Source organism: Ambystoma mexicanum, chromosome 4p (genome assembly GCF_040938575.1).
Source record: "Ambystoma mexicanum isolate Mex_15411 chromosome 4p, UKY_AmexF1_1, whole genome shotgun sequence".
Classification (NCBI taxonomy): Eukaryota; Metazoa; Chordata; class Amphibia; order Caudata; family Ambystomatidae; genus Ambystoma; species Ambystoma mexicanum.
In genome coordinates, this window is record NC_090927.1 from 171,287,464 (window position 1) to 171,314,117 (window position 26,654).

Consider the following 26,654-nt stretch of genomic DNA (forward strand, 5'->3'; position numbering starts at 1 on the left):
CTGTATGCCTGCTTTGGAGTCCAGTGGACCTTTCTTTGAGTTTCGTAAAGTTATGCTGTGGTATGGTTGCTGATCTTACTGTGCCTAGAGATGCAAGCTACATCTCAGACGTCCAATGAGGCCAGACCCAAACGTGTCTGGGGTTGCTTGTGGTTTTGTCCAGAAGAGATTTGACTTAGCCGTTTGGGCTGGGACAAAGCCTTCCTCTGTAAAATAATAAACTATTAGACCACAGTATTTGTATGCTTGCACCAGTTGTTGCAATGGTCCAGGCTTTGTTTTTTTAAGTTAATGACTGACCTAGAATCGTTGGGTTATGATTTTTCTTTTTACATCTTCAGATGACAAAAATGTGCTCTATGCAAAGCTGTTTGTGTCCTTTGCTCAAACTGCAGTGGGTGCAGAATGCATTGACCTGCTTTAAGCATGTTACCCCCATTATCCGCGATACACACTGGCTTCACTGTCATTCCGGTCTTTAAAACTGTGCAGGTAGAAGAGACTACATAGTAGTAGGCATGCGTGGCACAGCAGGGGGAATCTACATGCTACTTAAGGCCCTCTGAGTATGTTTCTCTGTAGCAATGGGATCTCACTGTGGGCGGCTGAACCTTCTCGAGCGGGGCTACCAAGGAATTTAATTTTGTGGTACGTGCCCTTTTATGAATACAGAGGAGGTGTCCACTCCAGAAATGCTTAAAGACCTTTTTTTCCTCCACTTGTCTTTCTCAGTGTTTACGTATAACATGGTTTAGGAATTTCCATTTGATTTTACCTGTTGCTTTGCACAGTGGTGTGTTTCCCCCGTAAGTATGGGTTTACTTGTGTAAGGTTTGTGACCCGGCCATGTATGTATATGGCATTTAAAACGCGCCTATACACAAGTGTTCCAAGGCGCGACGAGGCAAGGGAGGGGGAAACAAAAGGGAGGACTGACAACGATCATACTAGGCCAGGTGTCTTTCAGATCGTGCATGGAAGGGGGAAAAGTGCAATACATAGGAATAGAATAATAACAATAGGTAAAGGTAACTAGCAGGTGGCAAATGCAGACATCAGGTGTCAAGTGCTGGTAGTGGGACTGTAGGGGTACAGCAACAGTCCCCAAGTGTGGGGGTTGCATAGGCACGCAGTGCAGGTGTGTGTAACTGCCGGGGGAGGGACCTGGGCCCGGGATCAGAGGGTGGCCAGGTAACCATTGCAGGTTCAGAATCAGCCAGGAGGGTATGAGGGGAGAGTAAGAGAAAAGGCAGAAGCAAAGAGAAAGGTTTTGAGGTGCTTCCGGAACCGGAGATGGTTCTCCAAGTTTCAGGGAGGCTGTTACAGTGGGGAGGCCCCAGCCAAAGAAAGGGTTCTACCACCAACTCGTTGCTTGGAGAAGCGACGGACTCTGAGGGAGTTGGAGGCGGATGAGCGAAGAGCTCGAGAGGGAAGATATTTAGGAAGCGAGAGTTGAAGGTGTTGATGCCCCAGGCCCCAGAAGGCCTTGTGGACAATGTAGAGGGTTTTGAACTTGATCCTCACAGCCCCTGGGAGCCAGTGCAGAGGTTTCAGTCCTGGAGAGATATGATCCCTGGGCTTGAGGCCAAGGACAAGTCTCGCAGTCCTTTTCTGGATGAGTTGCAGAGGGCAGAGAGTAGAGGGAGGGAGATTTAGAAAGAGGGCGATTGCTGTAGTCCAGCCTAGAGAGAGAACCAAAGCTCTGGAGACGGGGAGCTTCTGGGGGAAGGAGAGGAAAGGAGAATACCTCTGAGGAGGTGCAGCTGGTAGTGTGACTTCTTAGACGTCAGAGATATGAGGAGAGAAGGAGTGTGGAGTCGAAGATGACCCTGAGGTTTTTAACCTAGCAGGCTGGAGTAGGAGGAGGGCCAAGAGGCTTGCCAGAGAGTGACGGGAAAGGAGGGAGCGGGAGTGCTGATGAGGAGAATCTCAGTCTTGCTGTGGGAGAGGTGGCCGAAGGTAGCCAGAGTTGAGGGTCACCCACATAGCACTGAACGTTGGGGCAGAGAGCAGCAATGTGGTGGGCAAGAAGTGCTGGGTATAGGTTGAACAGCCAGGGCGAGAGGTTAGACTCCTGGGGGACACCACAGGTAGCAAAAAAGATAGCAGAGAGGAAGGGCCCAAGTTGGACCTGGGAGGGCCTGTCAGAGGAAAGAAGTCAGCCACAGCAGAGCCTGACTGGTGATAGCCAGGTTATCACAGAGACATTTGAGCAGGATGGCATGGTTGGCCGTGTCAAAGGCAGAAGAGAGATCAAGCAAGATGAGGACATGGGGTGTTAGAATCAAGGTTTGAGAGAAGGTCTTCCCGGATGTTCAGGAGGGCAGTTTCCGTGCTTCTGGCAGCTCTGAAGCCAGACTGATGGTCATGAAGTCAACCGACAGATTCGGTGTGGAGATTAAGCTAGGAGCTGGGAGATGGCCAGCTTTTCTTGCCCAGGAAGTCAGTGATGGCGATTGGGCGATAGTTAGCCGGACATGAGGGGTTGGCAGAGGGTTTCTTAAGAAGAGGGTGCACAAGGGAGTGCTTCAGGAGGATGGGAAGACTCCAGTGGCGAAGTAGTGGTTGCAGAAGTAGGCCAGGGCAGGAGCCAGGGAGTCGATGTGGTCCTTGATGGTTTTGGAGGAACAGGGGTGAACCGGTTTAGACGAGACGTTCATAGATCGGACTCGTCTTGAAACTTCGTCTGCGGAGAAAATGGGAAAGGCAGAGAAGGAGGGAGGCGAGGTGGCTGCAGAAGGGCCAGAGTAAGAGCAGGTAGTAGAGGGAGGGAGGAGGCGAGTGAGGACAGGAGATCCTGAGTTTTAGAGATTAAGTGAGAAGCCGGCGCCGTGCAGAGGGCCTGGGAAGAGCGGTAGACTGCAGCAGGATTGGCCAGTTCCTTGCAGATTTGAAATAGTTCAGCCGAGTTGTTAGATGCCGCAGAGACGCAGGTTTGGAGGAGAGCTCTTGGTGAAGACAGAGGCGGTATTGCCTTTGGAGCAGGCGGCAGGCCAATTTGTCAGCGGATGTACATGAAGCAAGCAATTCCCTCTCGGCCACCCTGCTTTTGCGTTTAAGGGTGACGAGTCGTACCAGGAGTTGCATTTGGCTTTGGGCTTCAGGCGGATTCTCATGATGGGGGCAAGAATATCAAGGGTATCAAGTATAGCAGAGTAGAGCAAGGAAAGGGCTGTGTCAGGGTGAGTCAGCCAAAGAGGGGGGTGAGAAGGGGGGAGAATGTGGCGGCGAAAGCCTCAACTGACATGCGCTTCATGGGTCAGATGACCGAGAAGGTGGGTGGCAATAAAGGAAGTGGCTTGGCCTGAGGAGTAGAGGGTGAGATGGGAGGAAAGGAGAAAGTAATCACTTGAGAGAGGAGTGGTAAGAGGGGCAGGAAGGGTAAGGTCTGAGATCAGAACATCCAGAGTGGGCCCTGCAGAAGGAGTTGGGCCAGAGGGGAGAATAGAGAGAGGGAGTCGCAGAGGTCGCAAAATAGTCCAGAGGGAGGACAGGAAGCATCCAGGTGGATGTTGAAGTCTCCAAGAAGGCGGAGTTCAGAGGTTGAGACCAAGAGTGAGGAGGAGAGATCCGACCACTCAAAGTAAGGAGGAGATCAGACCAGGTGGCTAATAGATTGTAGCCACAGTAAGGGAATGGCTAGGTGAGAGAGCCTGCAGACTAAACATTCAAAAGAGGAATAGGCCTGTGTAGGAATGACAGACGTAGGAATTCACTTGGGGAAAATCAGGGCTACACCCCCCACCGGAGAGGTTGGGCCTGCGTGCAGAGAGGATCTTGTAGCCGTCAGGGAGGAGTGTCAAAGCTTGTGACAGAGCTGGCCGTGAACCATGTCTCGGTGGGACCAAGGACATCGAGGTCCAGTTCCTCCAGAAGGCAGCAGATGTCGGAGGAGTGTTTGACACCTGAGCAAGAGTTTAGAGTGGCGATATGGAGAAGGTTGCCATCCTTGAAGAACTTCCGGGGAGGGGTACAAATCGGAGGTACGCTCTGCGGTGGTGTAGAAGGAGCCCGAGCGGGTGAGGGGGGGGGGGGAGGGAGGGGAAGGAGAGGGCAAGGTAGCCGAGGAGACAGCAGGGGGCGGCGAGGAAGCTGTGCAGGGGGGAGAGGGGACAGCAGGAGAAGAAAGGAAATTGATGAGGTGTGGGAAGCGTCTTGGCCCAAGGGCCTTGGACCAGGACCGTGCCATTCACATAGACATTAATGATGACCTTAAAGGAATGGAAGGAGGCCAGGAGGGCATGCCACCGGTTGTCACCATTAATGGGAGGAGAGAACAGACCATATGTAGGGTCCATAGGTCAGGTGAGGGAACGACAAAGAGGATGTATGTGAAAGCTTGCTTGGAGGAGTCACTGGTATAGGTGTCGGCGATCGGGAGGCCTGGGTTGGAGACCAGGATGTCCTTTTTAAAATTTATCCTGCCCTCCTCACTAAATGTGCTAGGAAGGTCAATAGAGAAGCAGTTAGAAAAAATAGGAGAGACGGAGAGCACCATAGAGTAGGATGGGAGAGGGGAAGGGAGAACACTAGGGAAGGACACAGGGCAGGTTGCAAGCAGACACGACAGCAAGAGGCAAGACAATTGAGCAATTGGAAAAAAAGACGACAATAATCTGAGTGTAGGAACTATCACAATGCAAATTCAAAAGACAGGAGAAAAACGCACCTAAAGTATGAGTCTGCTACGTGGAAGGGGTAAGCAGGGAGGTTTGCGGGACTGACCAAGATGACTGTCATACATATAGACAAAACAGGCCAGTGTAGACACAGCTGTTGTCCCCTATAGGATTGTAGGTACTACCACGTCCTTAGGAGTTGGAAGGCCTCGTCTCATTGCCACGGGTCCGAAGCCTAATCTCACTGCTTGCCTTTGTGTTGTTTGTGTAGGGAATATGAACCTACGTCCAATAGACTGTCGATCCAGGGACGATCAACGAGAAAAGGACACGTAGACTTCCCCTTCGCTTCACCACCTAGGCGGTTGTCTCGTGGCTCCAGTCCAAAACCTAAGACGTACAAGCGATTTTCATTCCTGCTACTCCAAGTTCTACACCAAACAAGAAACCGGACCTTAGGTCGATTGTGGCAACAGTAACTGGCCCTAGCACCATTCAATAAGTTGTACGAAGTCCTAAATGACTCACTTAAAGATCAGACCACTCTTCTTGCAATGACCCATTCAAAAATGATCTATCTGGAGGGCTACATTACTGCAATGGAATCGAAGTTGAAAGAACATTTGGCCACCTTTGAACTCCAAATGGCCTACTTAAAGAAATCCTGCACGTCGCTACCCAGTTGTCAGTCCTCTAAAGGCACGCAATACAATCTGTCCTTAGAGGAGAAGGCAGGTTTTGGCCCGACCCTTCCAAAGACTTCAAAAGTTAAAACAGCAGTCGCCCACGACAATTGTCCTAACGCACCACTGATGCCGTGTTAGCCACGGAAACGATTGAGGATGGTCCACTGAGGGCCCAACCTTCTGACTTGGCTCCATCCAGTGGTCTCTCTGCAGGCTACTCCATCTTTGAAAAAGCAAAAGCCAACTTAAAAAAAAAAAGTCAAAATCCCTACAAAACTCCTGCTACTCTTAGTCTTAGTACCTCCTGTGATCAGGAGTCCTTAACGCTCAACCTTGTTCCTTCAACCACTACTCGGCAAGAGCCTGCAAAGGTCGTCGTAGCCTCTGCCCGCTGTCACGACCCTCGCCCAACACCCTCTCTGGCAAACCCATTGGCCAGGTGGAGTCATGACTCGGGCCTCTAGAGCCTGGCATCCTCTTCAAAAGCCCTCATGGGGCCAGTCCTGGCGCCAGGCTCCTACACCATGAAAAACAATGTGCTTGGGAACTACTTTATTGTATTGTTAGCCAACATGGAGGCATCCACATAGCTTGGTTCCTAAGAACCAAGCTATCCGGTCTAGTGTTTTGGGTGTGGTAGCCTAGGGACTACTTTACCAGGACTATTTTGTTGAGGCTATTTAAACCACACCCAAGCAAGACAACACGGTTCGTGTTACTTTGCAGCTTGCAACGTGACGCTCACCGTGTCCAGCTATTCCCTCGAACCTCGGAGAAGCAGAACCTGCAAGGAGACAAAAGGAACATCATCATCATCAGCAGCAGCATCTTACCTGCAGTCTTAATCTTTAAACACTCGCACCTACTGAGAACAGCTTCCTCGTATCTGCACGCCTCCTGGACAGAACGACCTGAAAGAGGAAGATGGAGGCAACATTAAAGCAGTAGAGACCTTTACAAATTACGAAATGCTCAAAAGGTTTACCTGGCTTTTCGCCTCTCGGCTGGCACCACTCCGGACATTCCACTCGTGCTGAAGAACACTGCGACCTACAAGGAAGGAAAACACAGGTTCTCAAAAGACAAGACTTCGCAGCGCTGTGCATAGTGCTTACTTACCGCATCATAGCGCTCTTAATGCGCCATCGTTCACCAGCGGGGCTCAACCAAGCCAGTTTGCTGCACTGAAGCTCTGCATACCTAAGGGAGAAAAGGCATTTGAAACAAAGAAAGGCATGCAGGATAGAAACAAAACTAAAGAACAGCAATAAGACCTACCTGAACAATATCAAACGGGCTGGCGTCAGTGAAGTAACTGGACCGCACTCGACCATGAAAGACAACGCGCCCCTGCAAAGAAGGCAGGACGGAGAGCACACCATATTCTACCAGAAGGTGAGGAGAGGGCACCATAGGGACTGAAATCATATGGGGGGTGGAGGGAGGCTATTTACCCCAGTCGGTCAGTCTTGAACACAGCCCTCCTGTATTTTCAGGCAGAACCTTCCCCGCAGACCACATCTGGGCAAAGCTGAGAAGCATACCAGCGAGTAACCTGGCTTGGTGGTGTCCCTGTGGATCCCAGGTGAGTGTAAAACCCCCAACAGGAGCCCACTCATCTTCGCCTGTCACAATAAATGACTTCTTGGAGGACAAAGAATCAATGGATTTAACTATCCATCTTGAATCTGCTGAAAGCCCGAAAACAGCACTGAAGACACCAATTTCGGTCTAACATCCAGGGCAAAGACTGTGAGCAACAGGGGGCTTCTCTTTTCCGGGTTTAACTCTCAAAGGTTCTACCCCGGCTCTTCCTGAGAAGCACAAAAAAAACTCCTCGGAGACCATCTGCCCACACTTAAACTGTCCATCGGAGACAACATGCCTCCACTACAGGGAGTTCACCGAAGGCTGAATGAAGATCGGCCGTGATAGACCGACACGGGGGAAAGAAAATCAACCTACGGAACTTTACAGAAAAAAAAAAGACGGGATCAAATTATGACCATCATCCCACAAGAATCCCTGAGATATCAAGAACACAGAATGACCGAAAGCAAGGGAAAAGACGAGCTCTACTACTCGCCTTTTCAAATTGGAACAAACTCCAAAGATAAAGGAGAATCTGATCCTCAACAGGCGGACTATTCTACGTATCCTTTCCAAAACAGCTAAGATGAAGACCTTGAACGGAGGATTTTATCCTTATTTAACCCTATCACAGAGGAGGGCTAGCCAAAGCATATCTGTACATTAAAGCTTTGTCTCTAGTTAGCATAAATTCGGACGCTCACCACGACCTCGAGTCTCGTGGTTTTCGTCTCACTGAGCTCCAAACCAGCAGACTGAATACGACTGGAGGAAGGGATGACGCCCCCAAAAGTGGAACATCCCACCGTTTCGTCTCAAACGGAAGAGTTATACAGGAACTCAAGGTGGGGAAGACTTCCAAGAGACCCCGATAGAGCCTCAAAGGACTGAGTCTGCTATAAACCAACAAGACGTCCCTAAGCCATCGGAGATCAACCACAGTGATGTAGACTACCGTGATTCGCAGGTCCGGTCTACTTCGTACTCAAAACTTGAGGATTTTGACCAATTGTTAAGATGCCCACAAACACGCCGGAATAGGAGTCCGTACCTGCGCAAAGGATCAGACTGGTCTATGGACCGGAAAAGTTTTGGAACCGACAGCTCCAGAAAAACATCAAGAAGTAAGCTCAAGGAAAGGAATGTGGGCATGGCTGCCGAAATCACTTGACCCAACGAACAAGAGATAGCTGCCGCTGTGTCAGACTGCCTGCCCAATGTTTGCCTGGCAAGAAGGTGCAGCCATCTTTTTGTTTGCTGCAAAACGCAGTTTTGGGGGCATGGCGCTCACAGGAGCCAGTGCAGCCCTTTTGCTGTTTCTGCACAAATGCAGCTGTTGAGTGGGTCAATATATCCCACAGTGGGCACAAACGTTGCATACGTAGCAGCACGTCTGCCCAACTCCGCCCACACCATAAAGCACACATTCACGAAAACGTGTCGCACTTAGCAGAAGCCACAAATGTAGCGCAGCCTGCACCACCCCTACGCACTGACATTCACAAGCTATTGTGTCGCTGCAAACTCTGCACAGCAGCTTCACAACTGGACCTACTTCTACAAATCTGCACACAGCAGAGTAACCAACCACACATAAGCTGCCATTCACCCACACCCATATTACATACGCACTGCACCCTGTGGCCACACTACACAACTTCACTCCACCATCTCCTGCTGCACACCAAATACTGTAGCTTGTTCCAACTATCACTACAACCATAGAATGCACAATGCACGCTGTGCAACTCACTTGTGCTGCGGTAGCACGTCAACTATGTGCTCCACACGCATTCTCCAAAGATCACCACCCTGTGCTTCATACACTGCCAAACCTGCATTGCTCCAGTGGGTCTGCTCCTTGTACGCATTCCCCCACTGTAATTCAACCATACATGTCATATCACCAACTACCACTATACACATATGCACCAGTACTCCTAACCAAACACAACACAACAATGGACATGCACCTCGTTACACACAACTGTTACCATAATGTATGAACATTACACTGTCTCCGGCACCTCTACGCCGTTAAATTCACATACGATTGTTTTACCCACTTCCACTCAGGATTGTTTCACTGCCAACGTAACCGCAACCTGTTTACAACATTGCCCATACTGCAAGCATTGTGTACACAGCACACTATCCAAGCACATATAAGCTGCCCTTCAACCATACCCTGTAACATACGGACAGCATACAAGCATTGCACCCAGGGCCCACACTGCGTGACCTTTCACTGCAGCTTCTCCAACCACAGCGCACCGCCATGAAGCTATGCAGTAACAAATTGCAACAGTTAACATAATGTACAAACAAAGCACTCTCGCCTGCATCCCTCTGCATTGTCAATCGCATGCTATGGGCGAACCCACTACCATTCACAAAGTATTGTGCCACTGCCAACCTACCCACAATCTGTTTGCAAAAGTGGCCTATAACGGCTTAAATGTGCTCCCCACCCATTCCTTGCATGTCACCACCCTCTAAATGATGCACATTGAAAAATGTATTACTGCCGTGCGTGTCCTCCAGGCCTAGGCTCTTGAATGCATGGCCTATGGCCATGCATCCAATAGTCTAGGCCTTGGAACACACTGACGGAAACATAATGCCACCATGCATGGATCCATATCAGCAACTAAGACAAGCCCCATAGACACCACTGCCACCAACACTCCTACCGAACCTGTACACCACCATGGCACTACGCAGCAACAAAATTCCAACAGTTAACATAATGGCCGTGTGGGCAGCTACCATTTTGCACAAACGTGCCACACATAGGTAGCAGCACTTCACCTAACACCCCCACACTATAAAACACCCAATCACGAAAACGGGTCGCACTTACCAGAATGCACAAACATACCACATCCTCTACCACCTCTACCCACAGCCATTCAAAGTATTGTCACTAACCACATTTTCACAACATTTGGCCTACTTCAACATATCTGCACACAGCATAGGCCTTGAACACACCTACAGCGACGTAATGTCACCATTTCACCAGCTATGACCATCCACATACACACCACTGCCACCAGAAGTCCTACCCAACCTGCGCACCACCATGTAGTTATGCAGCGACAAATTGCAGCAGTTAACACAATGTAGAAGGAAAACGCTCTCTCCTGCACCCCTATGCACTTTCATTCACATACTATGGGCGTAGCCACTCCCATTCACAAAGTGCTGTCGCTGCCAACCTACCCACATTCAGTTTGCAGCACTAACGCTACTGCAACCAATCTGCACACACTGCACTATGCAAGCACCACCCTGTACTGGATGTAGAGTCAAACATGCTTTCATGCGGTGCATATGTTGCAGCCCTACGCTCCCGAGTGCATGCCCTACAGCCTACGGGCTTCAGCCATTCACCCAATAGTGTAATCCTTCCACAGACCTACCGCACCTTCAATCACCGATGATATGATGTGATAGTTTATCTATATAGCGCCTATACACAATGTTTTTCAAAGCGCTTCAAGGCAAGGGAGGGAACAAGGGAAAATACAATGACATTCTTACAGGCCATGAACAGTAAGGATGTGAAATAACTATCGTACTCGGCCTGACGACATTTCAGATAGTGCAAGAGCTATGACATAGATAAGGAAGGGAGGGGGAGAGTGGGAAGGAAATAGAAACAGACCGGCGACTACCGTACTAGGCCTGACGACATTTCAGATAGTGCTGGAGGGGGCGTGGGGAGGAAAAAACAGTAACGGGAGGGTGGAGGAAACAGACGAGGTTGCTATCATATTAGGTACAGGGACAATTCTGATAGTGTAAGTGCATAGAAGAAAGTAAGGGGAGGAGATAGGGAAAGGGAGAGGAGGAGAGAACAGAGAGTAAGCAGTCCAAAAGAGTGGAGAAACAAGAGGGGAGAGCGAATAAAATTGCAGAAGTCAGTAGTAACACAATGTTGCAAGCCAGGATACAAGATGAAGATGGGAGTAAAAGATGCAAAGGAAGTCCAGCATGAGAGTTGAGAAAGGGTGATGCACCGTGAATGAATCAAGTCCATAAAAGTCAAATCTAGCATTGGCCACAAGACGGTGATGGTGAAACCAGTATGTATGAGGACAGACTCCTGCAGAAGTAGGCTGGAGGAGGTAGAGGGGGAGCAGGGAAGAAGAATCAAGCGAAACGGGCAACACCTGTGTGTGAGAAGGGAGGGGGTTCCAAGACAACTGCAATGAATGCCTCCATGCATGCCTCCATGTGCCCAACTACCACATTCCATCCGCAGTGCACCGCCACCCGCACTCCCACTCAACATATGTCATGTGCAATTCATTCCCCATTTGCAATTGACCTGCCAGCACTCACCACGAAAAGGGTTCGATACGCCTCATTTTGTGACAGTTTAAGATTCTTGATGTGTCTTGATCTTCGACACCGAAGTCCGGCTTCAAAGAATGTTGGGACTGCGGGTTCAAGATGTCTTACTGACCCGCACCATATCTGCTTGTGTCTCGGGGTGGACCACGAAATGTTGTTGTTCCAAGTGTCTTTCCATGACAGGAAATGCTTTGAGGGAACGGAAGGGCAAACTCCAGGTAGGAAAAATGCCCAAATCCCCTAAGCCCTGACCCGCTAATCCTTCGAACGATGAGGCGACTCTCCTCGGAGGAAGAAGGCCAAGCGCCATAGGTCCAGGAGTAACTCCCACCTTCATCGTAATCAAAGAAGTCGAAGAGAAGGCACCAGAAGTCATCTTTGTTGACTTCTTTGTCAATGCCTCTCCCGAAAGGGTAGCTTGCCCTACAAAAAAAATCTACCCCAGCTGAATGGGAAGCTTTCTGATCGGAAATGTTGAAAAACAAGGTTGTGCTCCTACCGAGCCTTCGAAGGTAGCTGTTAAGGATAGGTTTCACCCGAAATCCCGCGTGCCTTCAAGCCCGGGAAAATGGCCTGACAAACAGCTGGAGCCCTCAAGGCCTTCACCCAATGATGATCACAAGAAAGAGTTAAGGTCCTCGACGTCATTGGAGACCTTCAGCGGCGTCTTTGACACCCACCAGGCCCTCGACCCAATGCCGAAACCTTCAACGCCAGCTGCACCACATACGCCGGCTGTTCATCCCTCCTCTGTCTACGCCAATAAACCCTTTGACGTCTTCCAAATCTGACTTCCAAACCTGAAAAAATGTATGCTCCCAAGAGTGACTTTTTCAAGTCACTCCAATTTATGAAGAAGAGGAATGCTCTGATGAGGAAGATGCTCCTTTTGGGTTACAATATGGGACACCCAATGTGCCAGAGTGTTAATTAAGGACTTGTATGACAATTTACAGTTTGCAAGTGGAGTAGATATTTCACCTGAACTGAAGTTTGGAAGACCTGATCCTGGGGAACATGCTGACGCTTCACACAGGCAACTAATGTCCAAAGTTGTGGAGTACATGCGATGGAGTAGGCCACCACTCCCTTATGAACAAGATGATCTCACCAATATTTTGGAAAAGGGTCCTCAGACTGACCCTGTTTTGCAGTTCCATATGACATTGCAATTACAAAAAAGGGTGGCTAGAAACTGGGAAACTCCGGAGACCCATCAGAATCTGACAAAATAATACTGTCCCTCCAGTAATTACCCCGACTACCTGTCGAAACACTCCACTCCGGAGAGTTTGGTGGTGCAATCGGCTACAGCTACTTCAAAACGGGCAGCGTACCCTCTACCATCCCTCCTGATGGGGACGACAATCGTGGAGATGGATGGGCGAGAAAGTTATTTTCTGCAGGGAGCATGGCACTGAAATCTGCCAACTCCACTTGTATCCAGGCAACATTTTCGTATAATCAGTGGTATTGCATTTCTTGGCGCTAGAGCACATTCCCGAGGGGGAAGAAAGGGATGGCTTCCTAGCTATTAAGGACAGCAAGGAAGCTAATTGTGAATCCCTTCAATCAGGACTGGATACTGCGAATAGCATCAGCAGATCCAAGGCTACCAGCACTGTCATGCGCAGGCAACCTCAGCCTTTTCTTCGTCCTAGTGGACAACCTTGGAGGGCTAGATCTTTTCGCTACTACTCCCCAGTTGGAAGGGCGAGAGGAATGGCCAGTCAAACGGGCCATGGAAGATTTTCTTGTGGTGGACGAGAGGTGCTAAACCAGCTCAAGCAGCAGCCTCCTTACCATAGACTTCTGCAGCAGCCGCCATAAAACCACTCTGAGGACTTGAGTCAGTTTTCCAGTTGGGGGGCTGACTGTCTCTGCATCTAGAAGAATGGCAAGATATTACTTTGGATGCTTGGGCTCTGGAAACCGTAGCCCGCGGTTACTTCCTTCCTTTTATAAAAAAAAAAAAGACTTCAGAACAATCCACCGGGAAACCACTTTTTGATGGTTCCGGATCTGCTCGTTGTGCAGAAAGTTTTAACCCTGTTAAAGAAAGGTGCTATAGTACCGGTACCCGTAGCGGAAAGGGACAGTACTCCCCATATTTTTTTTATCCCCCACACCCCTCAAATGGCCGGCGGACTGAGACCCATCTTGGACTTGAGAAACTTGAGCAGGAAGGACACATTCAAGATGGTCACACTTTCTCAGATCCTTCAGTCCCTCCAACTTCAGGATTGGTTGGCATCATTGGACCTTCAGGATGCTTATTTTCATGTGCCAATCCATCTCGAGCACAGAAAATACCAGAGGTTCGCAGTTGGCGGTTCTCATTATCCGTTTTGAGTTCTACCTTTTGGGCTGACTGCCGCCCTAAGGGTTTTCACCAAACTGATGGTGGGAGTGACCGCAAATCTCATGAAAGGGGGGAGGGAGGGATTCATGTTTACCCCTACCTGGACGATTGGCTGATCAGGGCGCGTTCTCCCGAACAAGTCTTGGATCATCTCATCATCTTCCACTCTCTCCACAGATTGAGCTTCTCCCTCAATTACAAGCAGTCCCACATGACACCTCAACAGCTCCAGCTTTACTAGACACATACTTGGGAAAGAGCTCGCCATCCAAGGTGAGGGCTCAAGACATTCTTCAGATGGTTCCCAGAGTCATCCCGGCCTTCGATTTTGAGGTTGCTCGGCCTCATGGCATCCTGCATTTTTCTGGTGCCAGAGGCCCGCCCGAGAATGAGATCCTTCAATGGACTCTAAGAACTCGATGGTCCCAGTTCTCAAAGATGTTGGACCGACTTCAGATTCCAACCAGGGTCTTGCAGGATCTTCCGTGGTGGGCCTGCGAGGAAAATATTCTGAAGGGAGAAACCTTTTCGCAACCATGGCCGGAGATTACAGTAGTGACGGACGCCTCACTCAAGGGGTGGGGAGCCCATGCCAACGATGTGACAGTCGGTGGGCGCTGGTCTCCATCGGAGTCCAAACTACACATCAACCTTTTTGGAGCTGAGGGCAATCAGACTAGCGCTGAAGGCCTGTCTGCCCTCTGTACGGGGAAAGAATGTCCTGATCATGATGGACAATACAGTGGCCGTGTACTAACTCAACAAGAGAGGTGGTGTAGGGTCTTTATCACAGTGCAGAGAAGCAATGCAGCTCTGGTACTGGGCAATTCAAGAACGAATCTCCCTATCGGCAGTTCACCTAGCTGGTGAAGAGAACACAGCGGTGGACACTCTGAGCAGGCAGAGCAGTCTCCCAAAGAGTGGGAATTAGCTCACAAATTCCTTCAAGAGATCTACACCCTTTGGGGAACCCCTCAAGTAGATCGGTTTGCGACCGATGGTGAACCTGAAGTGCAAAATGTACTGCTCAAGGGAATTTCCCCAAGGATGAGCTCTAGGAGACACGTTTGTGGTGGACTGGGAGTTTCCACTCCTGTACGCGTTTCCTCCTGGCCCCGTCATTCCTCATGTAATCGGGAGGTTGAGAAGGTTCTGGAAACACATGAACCTAATTGCCCCGGATTGGGCCAGGCGAACGTCGTACCCGGACCTTCTGGACATGTCCCAAAGAGGACCTTCTCTCACGAGAGGGCTGGGTTCGCCATCCAGAGGTCAACACTCTCAACCCTTACACTTGGTTTCTGAAAGGCTGAGATACAAGTATTGGGACCTCCCGGATGACGTTATGGAGGTGTTGCTTTCAGCTAGAACACCAGCAACAAAATCCTTGTGCAGTTGCTGTTGGACTGGTGCAAGGAAAATAATGTAGATCCTTTTGTGTAAAACACCAGATGTTTTTATCCTTCCTTCCATCCTTAGCCAATTTGGAGCTCCAGATTGGTACCATTAAAGGCTACCTGGCGACGCTGTCTCCCCCCCCCCCCCCCCTTTTTTTTTTTTTTTTTTTAAAAGCGCTTATCAGGGGAATGTTCTTATTTCAAAATTCCACTGGTGACTCAATTTCTGAAAGGGCTCACTAATGTGTACCCTCCTTTGCCCTTCCAGGTTAGGTTCCGGTTTGGGACCTAAATCTGGTTTTAAAGTTCCTAATGTGTGCACCCTTTGAATCCTGCACATATGTCCTCTAAGGTTAACCTTTAAAACCATCTTATTGGTTGCTCTCACATCAGCCCGCAGAGTGAGCGAGTTGCAGGCACGGTCAGTAAAGACACCTTTTACAGTCCTCCACAAGGACAAAGTTGTTTTGACGGTCAAACCTTCATTTTTGACAATCATTTCAGATTTTCATTTGAGCCAGAAAACTGTTCTGCCTTCCTTCTATCCTCCGCCTCCCTCTGGTGAGGAGGAATAAAAACTTCATATGTTATATCCTAGACAAGCACTAAGATTTTAAATTTCGAGAACATCAAAATACGGTTTGATGAGCTATTCATAGGGTATACAGGACACAAACTAGGTCAGGCTGTTATCAAACAGACCCTATCTAGGTGTATAATTTTGGCAATTTGAGCGCTACTGGCTTGCAGGAAAAGGCCCTCCTGAACGTTTGCGAGCTCATTCCACCAGGGGATTGGCTACATCTACGGCCCTTAAAGGGGGATTTCCTTTTTGGGAATATCTGTGATGCTAAAACGTGGTCATCAATACACACATTTACAAAGCATTATTCTCTGGATGCTTCTCATTCTCTCAATGTTGCTTTTGCCTAGGCAGTACTTTGCTCTGCCCTTGAAAATGCTAATATATACATTCAACACCCTCCTCCAATCATAATGCTGCTTTGGGAGTCTGTCGAAGATGAGGGATACGTTGGCGGGGACAATCCATTTGAAGAACAAGTTATTCCTGGTAGCGTTCTATTGGACTGGATTTTCCTCCAACCTATTCCTTATCACCCTCCCACCTACCCCTCTGTAGATTTTCCCATGCTATTAATAGCTTCCGTTCCACCATGGTGGAGTACTGTCATGCCAGTATTTAGGGGCATCTTGGCTACACAAGGAGGGAGAAAAACACTAAGGCCAAAAGGCGCCGTGCAAGCTAATGATAACGTCACCCTCGACTGAGGCATTCGAGGGATATCGACTCGACGCACAGCACCCTCTGCTGAAAACGTTTTCCGAAGCAGCTGAAGCTGGACATTACATGTCAAAGATGAGGAATACGTTGGAGGAACATCCAGTAGAAAACGTTACCAGGGATAAGTAATTTGTTCTTCTTGGGCAGGATTGACTCAATTTTCGTCTCCCTTTGGGGAATCGAACAATCTTGGCGATATTCCCACCCTGTCCGGGGCCTCCAGCACGTATATTATGTCTTCCAGACTATAAACACATCTAATAAAGAAGCGCTTGCGTGTTTTTTAGAATATCGAAGTACAGGCCCGGATATATTGATACTCAACGCATTCTGTCCTTGTGTCCGCCATCAAGGAATAAGGAATTTGTCCCAGCAGCACAGCCTGACTACATGTTTTAGTTTAGTTAACGGAGTGGCAAGAGTTACAAAAGTACTATTACAAAGGTTATAAGGACCTTTTATTTAATTTAAACATGATTGGAACTGACCAAATTTGGTCACATACATGGCAGACCCTTTGGTATACATAAGAGCAGCATTTTATTTTTGGACGAGAGTGTGGTCAAACCTTTTAATGCATTATAAGGGCTGTATGAATAATATGTAATGAGGCTAAATGAAGTGAAAATAAAAATGTAGTTACTTTTTAACAGATACTGATTTGTAATGTTTTTTTTAATAGATGAGCATCTGTGGTAACTTGAATTGATGTGTAATGATTACTGGTGTTGAAGAAAAATATTGTAATTGTCATGCATTTGTTTGTGTATAATGGTTTAATTAACCAATTTCCACTTTAAACTAATAAAAATAAAAAGAAAAATTGAGTGGTGGCGGTGGATGAAATGTCATAATTTGTCCTTGTTCTTCTAGCCTAGGCTTTTTCCCTAGTGAATGTGTGAGATCAGCAATTCTCAAATTGTAGGTTTTATTTTTAACTTGCATCGTTTTATGGGCGCTATTGGTCACTGGAGCCCTATGTATGACTTTAAATGGCTCTTAATAGACGTGCAGCCACTTTCTTGAGTGGTTTAACAGCTCAAGTGTTTTGTATTTGGTTTACTAAATATACAAAAAATGCACTCTTACCACCAACAGCAGCTCAACAGCGATTAAATTACCAGCAGTCACTGTCACGGTGTGTTTCAGTTAGATACGTATTTGAGTTGGTAGAGATCTTTGCGCAGGTTCTGTTTTACTAACACCTTGTGGAATACCCATGATGGCTGTCCTTGCACGCTTCAGATGCCACCAGTTCATGTGCAAGCACTTTACCAATTATATCTGTGGGAGCACTCTGGACAGGATTTTGCACTTAAAATAAAGTAAGTCTTTGAAAATGCGAGGATATCAATTGTCCTTAATTTAGTCCAAAATTATGTAAGTATTGGGCTTCTTAGCGGATATGGCAAAAACCTGGCTTTAATCCTCAGAAGCCCAACAGAACCCTTCTGCTTCTTCGCCTCGTCTCTCTTCTGGAAAAGAAGGGAGAATTGTCCATTAGTCCGTCATCTCTGTTTGCCTTAAATGGGGGCTAGAGTCCTCTGGACCAATCAGAACTTTTTCCACTGAGGAAGCTTCACTATCATGCTTATGGCGTCTCGTCGCCGTCCATATAGCTGTCCTTTAACTCTGTATGAAATTGTACGGTCTACCCCGTCCCTGTTCATCGTTCGCACCTCATCCGCTGTTTCCTGTCTTTGATTACTGTTCTTGTTCCACACATACCCGTCTGCTCTTCCTGGGGTGCGTGTTACGAATAAGTGGGTTCCTCCTCCTTCCCGACTGGGTGTTCCATCTCGGTTATGTCCATGCCCGGCAAGGCGGTGTCCTGGTCTTTCTCGACAGACCCTTTAATTCCATAGCTTACACTGGGTTCTCTTTGGCAGCATTCCGGGTCGAGTACCTTCTCGCGATCAGGGCTCTCACAATATCCATACCTTATTTGACAACTGATGGCTAGAGCAGCTCAAAGGGAACGCTCCCAGCAGTCACTGCTCATGGCTTAGAGCTAGTACTAACAATTCTTAACAGACTAACTCATTTACTGGGCCTGTGAGACCGTATAACTCACTCAGGCGCAATATAGGTACTCTATGGCACAGCTGAAGTCAAGTAGGAGCTGATGTAAAAACGCCAGTACTCCCCAAATAGCCCCTGAGAATTGTAATGCCTAATGAGCCGCTACACCAGGGACCAAAAATGCTCCCCTCGCCCTCCACTCACAAGAAACTAAAGGCACTCAAAGGCGACTCTCCTCCCAGAAATGGCTGAGAGCAAGGGCTGCTCGGATTTCACTTACTGCTGCTTGAATTGCTTTCCAACAATTCTGACGCCTTGCTTCTTCGATTCGTGACCAGCACATACACACACCGTTGAGGAAAGAACCAGCGAACGTATGGCGTCAAGCTGCACTGCCAACAACAAACAGGAATGCTACAGCAGCCCTTACGACACATGTCAAGCATAACTTTATCCCTGAAGAAACATTTCTCATTTTCCTTTGGAACACTTTTTCCTAACCAACCAAGGTTAAATACAACCCCCCCCCCCCCTTTATCTTAGAGTTAAGTTTGTAGTGTGAGGATCAGAATAGGACGTTGGACACAGTTTTGTTTGTGACACCCTGACATACATGGAGCCTTAGTATTTGTTTAGGTTGTAAAATTCCTCTTAGAGCAGGGTCGGAGAGGCCTTTTCCCAACCCCTTTGTGTTAATTAGACTTTAACCAAAAACATGGCAAACTTGTGTCTGGCTCTCATTTCTGAGTCCCGAGTATGTAAGGCTCTGTGTTTCTACTCCTTCATCAAAGGTTCCATTTCCAGCATGCTTTTGTTGTGTTGTAGATGTTCTTTCATAAATTTAGATTAACTTTACCCACAGTCCTTAATGGAGACTTGAACCTGGGTCTTCCACATGGAGATATTCGTTCTACCACTGTGCTATTTCAGCGCTGCTGCTATTCAGTGCTGATAAAGGCTGATGTCTTGTACCTGCAACTAAGAAGTGATTTTTTTTTAATTTATTTTTTTTCCCTCCATGCTGGCAGCACGTCTTGCTGCATGTTGCCACCTTGATCAGCCTCTCTTCTCCGCCACAGGGTTTTAGAGAGATGCTTTCAAATGGATTGTGTCCTCCCACGTATTCCTCATCTTAGATATTTGGCAGCTTGCTTCTTTTTTTGAAATGTTTTCGCCAGAGGGCGCTGTGCTGGAGGCCGCGTAGCTTGGTCCCTCGAAGGCTGCCGTTGAGCGTTGACGTCATCTGTCGTATAAAGTGCTCGAGCCGCACCACCTTGTCCAGCCAAATGTAATGTGGTTGTGCCCGGTTGCTACACAGCCTGATGTAATGTGGTTGTGCCCAGTTCTGCACGTGTTCACCCTGTCCAGCCAAGATGCAGTCTGGTTGTGCCTGGCTGCTGAATGTGTCACCCATATTCAGACAGATGTAATTTGGCTTGTTCCCGGTTGCCGACATGCTTCGCGCTGTTCTGCCAATAGCTGACTTTCTGTGTGCCAGTTGCCTCATTTGTTTCACCTGTCTATTCAAAAACTGAATTTAATTATGCTGTCTGGAGCCTCTACTCCCTGCCCCCTGCTATTCCCCTCCCCACAGGACCCCACCCTCTCTACTTGCACTGTACTCTCTCTCTCCTATCCTCCTCCTTATTGGTGTAGTCTGTCCCCCTTCCTTTTCCAAACCTCCATCCTCATCTCCCCGTCACCTCACTTTACCCTAAACACTGCTAAATTACTCGGACCATAGTAATTGTCCAGCTACACCTCTCCTACACTCCTCCCCTCTCCAACCCCACCCCAGTGTATCCATATCTCTCCTCTATATAATTGTATGACCCACCTCTACTTGCATTGTATAGAGCTTGTCTTTACCCTGCCCCCACACCCCATGTTTTACCCTATTTCTGTAAGTCACTTGGAAAAACTAAGGACTGTCAGACATGAAGGAGTTCTCTTCACTGTTAATTGTACTTTTTGCACTTATCTATGCACTTACCCTGCTCTGTGCAGGCCAGTATCATTCAGAAAGTCAAGGCCTCTGAATTCGTTTTTTTTCCCCTCTGTGCGCCTCCCCCTTTCCATGAGCGCTTTGAAACATTTTCTGTGTATGGGCGCTATATATAAATGAACAAAAAATAAATGTATGACCATCTATTCAGAATACTCATGGATGCCTGCTAGAGTGAATGCTTTACCAGATTTATAGCTATGACCCTGATGGTCCTTTAATTAAAACAATTCCATAGACTGAGCCACCAGTCCAAAGCGTCTGGGGGGGGTTTAGGGTAGGGGTATTGGGGGGTAGGGAGGCGGGGGGGTTTGGGAGGACGCTTTAGCTTGGCTACACTATGCAACACAGTAAATTCTAGTACATGAGTAGAGTGTAACAGATGGCTATGAATATGGTGGCACTGCAGAGCCTACATCTCATTTACTGTTGGACCAAAGGCCAGGGAAGAAGGGCATAAAAAGTGATTGACTCATTCCTATAGTTCCTTTTTGATTGACATTCTATAGAATGTTTTCACTTGTAGACTTTGCAATCATTTTAAAAATGTGGCCTGTAGAATTTATTTTGCTCTTTACATTTTAGCTGTGGGAGCCAATGACTACTTAGCCTTGCTTCTCGGTTCACTGAGCACTTTTTTTTGGTGTAATATTGACCACTTCTCCAGTCGTTTCTCAATCTACGAACGCCCAGCCCCCCCATCCCCCAGCCAACCACCTTGCTTCCTCCCGCACACCTATTGTGCTGGCCAAATTAATGGAGGAACCTTTATGGCCATATCTGACTTGTACCATCTGTCAACAAAGGTTGTCTTCTTAATGGCCATACATCTGCAAGAAAATTCAGGAATATGCAAGCCATGTGCATCCACAAATCATGCACTGTTTTCATATTCAACTGCCCATTCCAATGCCATACTTTACCATATTTTCTATGCTGCTCACTGTGGGCTAGGGGAGGGTCATGATTTGCAATCTTTTGGCTTGAAGGACTTTCTCTGTGCCACCTCAATGTCCCAGTCCACCCACTGTCCCTTCCTGCTACCGTACCGGACTGAAACGTGGGAATGTGGATGATCCCTTGGACTTCTCAGCCAACCTGCCAGCTGTTGTGGACTCATGCAGACCCCTGGATGGTAGGTGGGTTTTATTGATTGACTTGGGGTCACATTTGTCACATGTGGACTAATTGGAGTCCTTTCATCTGAAGGGTTTCATGAATTTTACAGCAAAGTCCCTAAGGAGCCTGGAATTAAGTGATGGTCACCCTTCTGTTTGCATGTTGTGGTGCTGGGCATGATGCTGGACTTTCTCAACTTTCATGTTGTTCTGGGGTTATCTGTTTTTGTTTTTTCTTTGTCATCTACCTAAAAGCTTAAGAGGCATAACATAAACCTATTCCTGCACCCCCATTCCTTCACCTCTGCAGAGAAATCCTTGCATGCCTAAGATTGCAAGAGGGCCGTCGCTGTTGTTGAGACAAAACTAGACATTAAAAAAAGCTATATCAAAATTGTTTGACTATGGAGCAATTCACACTGGATTACCGTCCTCTAAATCAATTGATAAAGGCATAATGTTTTTAATGCTTTTGTGGTATTATATCCATTCCAGTGGGACCCAGAGCTGAGCTCATACAAGTGGGGTCGCCCACTGCTGCTGTACTTTTTAGAATTGTTCCCAATTGCAAAGATTTGCACACCTTTTTAAACACCTCCTGTCATGAGTATATCCTCATTAAAAAACAAAAGCTGCTCGCTGACGCACAGTAATGTGCAATAAATTGATTTTCATTGCAAATGCACATGGACACCCAGGTTCATAAATAAGTAACTTTACATTCTTGTTTGACTTGTCTCCCTTCTGGTGGGTATAGCTTATTCGGCTGTTTATGTTAATTATTTAGGCAAAAATGATGAAGAAACAGGCACTTATAGTTCTTGATCTTGGACATTTGTATGATAATCCACAATCCCTCATTGCCTTGCGCCGGACAGTCCAATCATCACATTGGAAAAATACTTTACACTCAAACGCTGTCAAAATTGAACTGCATCCAATGACCTCTTGAGTGCATGATGGGCACTTGCTGGATGCTGGTTGTAGTACTTGTGTTGACAAATCTCGCAATAAATTTGTGCCCTTTTTCAATTAAATTCTGTGAAATGCCACCAAAATCAGATCCATGTTCTCATTTTAATTGTGTGTTTAACTAAATCAAAATATAACTGACGATAAAGTATACATTTAATATACTGTTTTGGAAGGTGCAATGTGAAGGAACATGATTTTGATGTTAAGGCTGTGTTCTAGCAAACTTTTCAATTGCTTGCAAAGTCATATTTGGTGGTTTCTTTTCTTACTAGGGCATCGAGCAAGATCTATCATTTATCCAATCTTCAGCACACCCTCAACTACTACAAAAAGGTTAGTGGCTATATTTGCAGTACGGTTATTGTGAAAATGTCATTGGGCATCAATGGAATCAAATCCTGCGCTTATGTTGTACATTCTATGGACGAGTCCAGTTGGTGCTGAAATTAAATGAGCTTACTTTGCAAAATCCCATTTACAAGCATTCTGATATTGTGCTACAGGCTTCTTTCTGTTCTTACTCATACATCCATTCCCCTTCTTCTCGGGTGTTCCCAGGACATGGGACTGGACAGGAGCATGATGTATGGCAACTTTAAAAATGTATGGAAAATGGGAGACTATGGTATCGTAGCCACTGCAGCATTGAATAAGTGTTGGGGTGGTCAGGAAGGGTCCCCATCATTATGAAGGTTTCATGTTGTGCGCACCATATTGATTACTGCGGGTGCAGCAAACTGAGCATGATGTTGCAGTTTATATTTATCAAGCGTAGTTAATTGTGGATGGCATATGTTATTTTAGTGTTACTTTTTGTTCAGAACTGATGCATAATAACTTGCACGCACACAGAAAGATGTAGTACTAAATCCACCAAATGTAAAAGCATACTTGCACATGAATATAAATACATGGGGAATTAATCTTAATAGAAGGGGCATTTTCACAATCAATCTAAACACGGTTGTTGGGGCTCTCTTGCAAAATGCATTTTGACTTTTAAACTTAGCATGCCAGGTTTTTAGAAGACGTGTGAATGAGTGAACTTCAACCTTCACGGTCAGCAGCTACAGAAATGAGTTTTTATGGTCTGATGTCTTGTAGGTAGATCTAATCTCTTGTTGCTTGAGTGTGACCCAAGCATTTGTTATTTTGGTCCGTATTAAAACACTGGGTAAGCTAGTGCCTAATAGGTGTGTCACGGTATTAGTTTTATGACGGTACAATAACCTTCTTGCCAAATGACGGTATATCATGGTTATCGCGGTATAGCAGGTGGAGTTAACTAATCTTAACAAATATTTTCTAAAAGGTCATAAATTGTCAGATTTATCATCACAAACAAAACCAGGCATCCAGGGCCAGAATTGGGATTTTCAACATACTTTCCACTGAAATGCCACCCCTTGCTTCCACCAAACACATGTGTGGAGAGGAGGAGGGGGGCAGCGGGGGGTGCCCTGCTGCGACTGGCAAAGCAAACGGAATAGTTTTTCTTAAGTGGTCATTTAGGCTTTTAGCTCCCCCACTGGCGAAGATGAACATGTTGCCATCTTGATAACCTGCATGCCACAGATCAATGAAGTCTGATGGTAGTATACGCTTGTGCGCCTACACACACGCACTCTCTCTTTACGTTACAGCCTTTAGTTTACTTACGGGCCAAAAGGTGTTCAGTAATCACGGACATGTTACCCTTTGGTATGGCAGCAGGGAATACCCACAGAGGTGACGAAATTTTGCAGTGTGACTTATTATATGTAAATTCAAAGATATAACCACGGAAATCCCCCATTGTCATATGTTTAGAAAACATCCATTATAAATATATAAACCCCAAAGCCGCCAACCCAAAGTAAACCCTTTTCCTTCTTGGCACTGTATTTATTCTTCCTATTGCTAACATAGTGATTTTGTGTCAGGCACGTGTGTTTTATGGAATGGCATTAAAAACTGCTCCAACTGAAACTACTTGGCAGACGGCACATCCAACAGTGCAAGACCAAGACTGTGCAGCACTTGCTTACTGCAGCCTTTCCAAATCAGATTGAAAAGCACACTTAACGGTATGAACGGTATACCGGTATAAACAATGTGACGGTTATTATTGTTCAATTAAGTGGTTCACGGTATCTTTAAAGTATACCGTAATACCGTTACATCCCTAGTGCCTAAAGATATTTCGGAGTTTTAATTGTGCGATAAAGTGGGAGTTCTTCTAGATTGATAAGTTTCAATGGATCAGTGACCTGGGAAATGAGATGGCATCATGAACAAAGGGAAATCATTTACCCAGCCTCCTCATATCGCTGGGAATGTCCATGTGAGCCAGGTGCAAATCAAGAGTTGGGGATTAAATGGCTTAGGCCAGTTATTACTAGTAATTAATTATGTTTTTGTTATGACCCGGTCTGGGTCATAGTGATATAATCAGGATACAGTTGCAGGTATGCTTAATGGTTGCTTTATTCAGGTACTTCAGTTACAGGTACAAATCAGGTCTCATCAAGTCCATAAGGAGATGGGAGGAAATCATGAGAGAAACCCACTGGCTCCCACCACCCAGGCTTCCTTAGATCAACTGCCTGGGTTAGAACCCATTCATACACAAACACTCCAAGCTAGCTCATGCATTCCACAAATGACATCACCACATGCATACAGCATTCAGAAGGTGAACCATAGAAAGGAAGGATAATCCTAACACCTCCTTCCCTTACAAACCATACAGGGGAAGGCTAATCCTAACAGTTTTCAATACCAATATTAAACCATGTGTTGTCATGACCTACTACGGACACATCATAAGAGGTGTGTTATGAATATAATTTGAAGATAATTGAGAAACTTAGCCAATAAAAAACGTAGGAATTGGGAATAGATGGGATTTCTTTGAGGATTGTGTCCAATCGTGTTTGGAGTGGCAGAGGGGGAGGGGGGGGATTGCAATAAAGTGTTTTGGGAATATTTTGACTGTTGCAAAAATGTTTAAAAGATGTGAATTGATGTGGTTTTTTTGAGACTTGGGTCAGTTTGGTCCTGCAACACCTTCTAACTGCCCCCGGAACATTGTACTATAAACTTGCTTTATGTACAACCGTGTACTCGCTTCTGAACTGGTGGGTCTGTTTGGATTAAGGTGATTGAAGGCCCATCCGCACAGTTGGCGAGCCCAGGGTAAGGAGCCCAGGTATTCAGAGACATTGGTCTTCTGTCCACAACTCTCAGCTGTGGCACCTCACAACGGGGACCAGTCTTCCATGCATGGTAAAAAAGGTATGCTGACGCCATATTAGTTAAAGGTCTGTCTGCTCCCTAAAACCGTGGTGCCATGGACTAGTTGTGCAGGCCCACTTGACAAAGCACCAGATCGGAGCAGCTCGGGTAAACGCGAGTACACGTTTGGGGTGTAAAGCAAGTGGGAATTTGGAGTTAAAAAGGGGTTGTTTCTTTGATTTCAGTTTTTTTTTGTAATGGTAGACTTGGAGTGTGGGTATGAAATCAGTTGAGGTTGCAGGGTTTGAAAAATGTGATGTTTTTGATGGTCCTTGAACTGTTCTGTGTTGTATGTCCCTTGTATATATTTTTAACTGGTTTATTTTAGAGGTGGGAGGAGGGTGCCTTACCCCTGCGCACCCGATCTGAGGCTTGTCCTGATACCTTTTCGTTTGCTTCTCTGGTTGGCTGGAGCCCTCACCTAAATTACCCCCTCACCTTCAGGTAAATCCAACCGTAGGTACCTTTCTGAAGTAGGCCTTGACATTCTTTTGTATCTGTTGTGCAGACGAAGCCCCTCACCTCACTTGTTTAGTCAAAGTAGTGAAGGGAAACCTCCTGTAGTCGGGGAAAGGTTTTGTAATAGAGTACATCATACTAGTGACGAAGAGAGCGAGAGCAGCGGTGCTGTAGTGCAAAGCATTGCACCACTCCTATACTAGAGAGGTGGGGATATCTCAGATATTGGCCGACAGAGTGTTCTTTATATTTTATAAGATGCTGTCTTCTGTGTATGTGAGTTGAATTTGAGTAAATGGTGAAGTGAGGTAATTGCGGTATAGACTACGGTAAATGAGTGGGAAGTAGGACTAAGCACATTTTTGTTGTGCTGTAGGTTTGACTCGGTATTGGATTTTCTGTGAAATTGTTTGATAATTTGAGTTGGATTATGGAGACTCTGTTGAATGATTTGTGCCATATGCTGCCGAAGGTGAACAT

General features: G+C 46.7%; 1 protein-coding gene across 3 annotated transcripts in view; it reads left to right on the top strand.

Moving 5' to 3' along the window:
* The window catches only part of ESCO2 (establishment of sister chromatid cohesion N-acetyltransferase 2), a 630,612-nt gene that overhangs the window by 188,398 nt on the left and 415,560 nt on the right, over nt 1-26,654 (top strand). For all 3 annotated transcript variants that reach the window (XM_069605632.1, XM_069605634.1, XM_069605633.1), the window contains exon 5: nt 22,712-22,772. In XM_069605632.1, the coding sequence (XP_069461733.1) occupies nt 22,712-22,772 (61 nt within the window). The remainder of the gene's footprint in view (nt 1-22,711; nt 22,773-26,654) is intronic.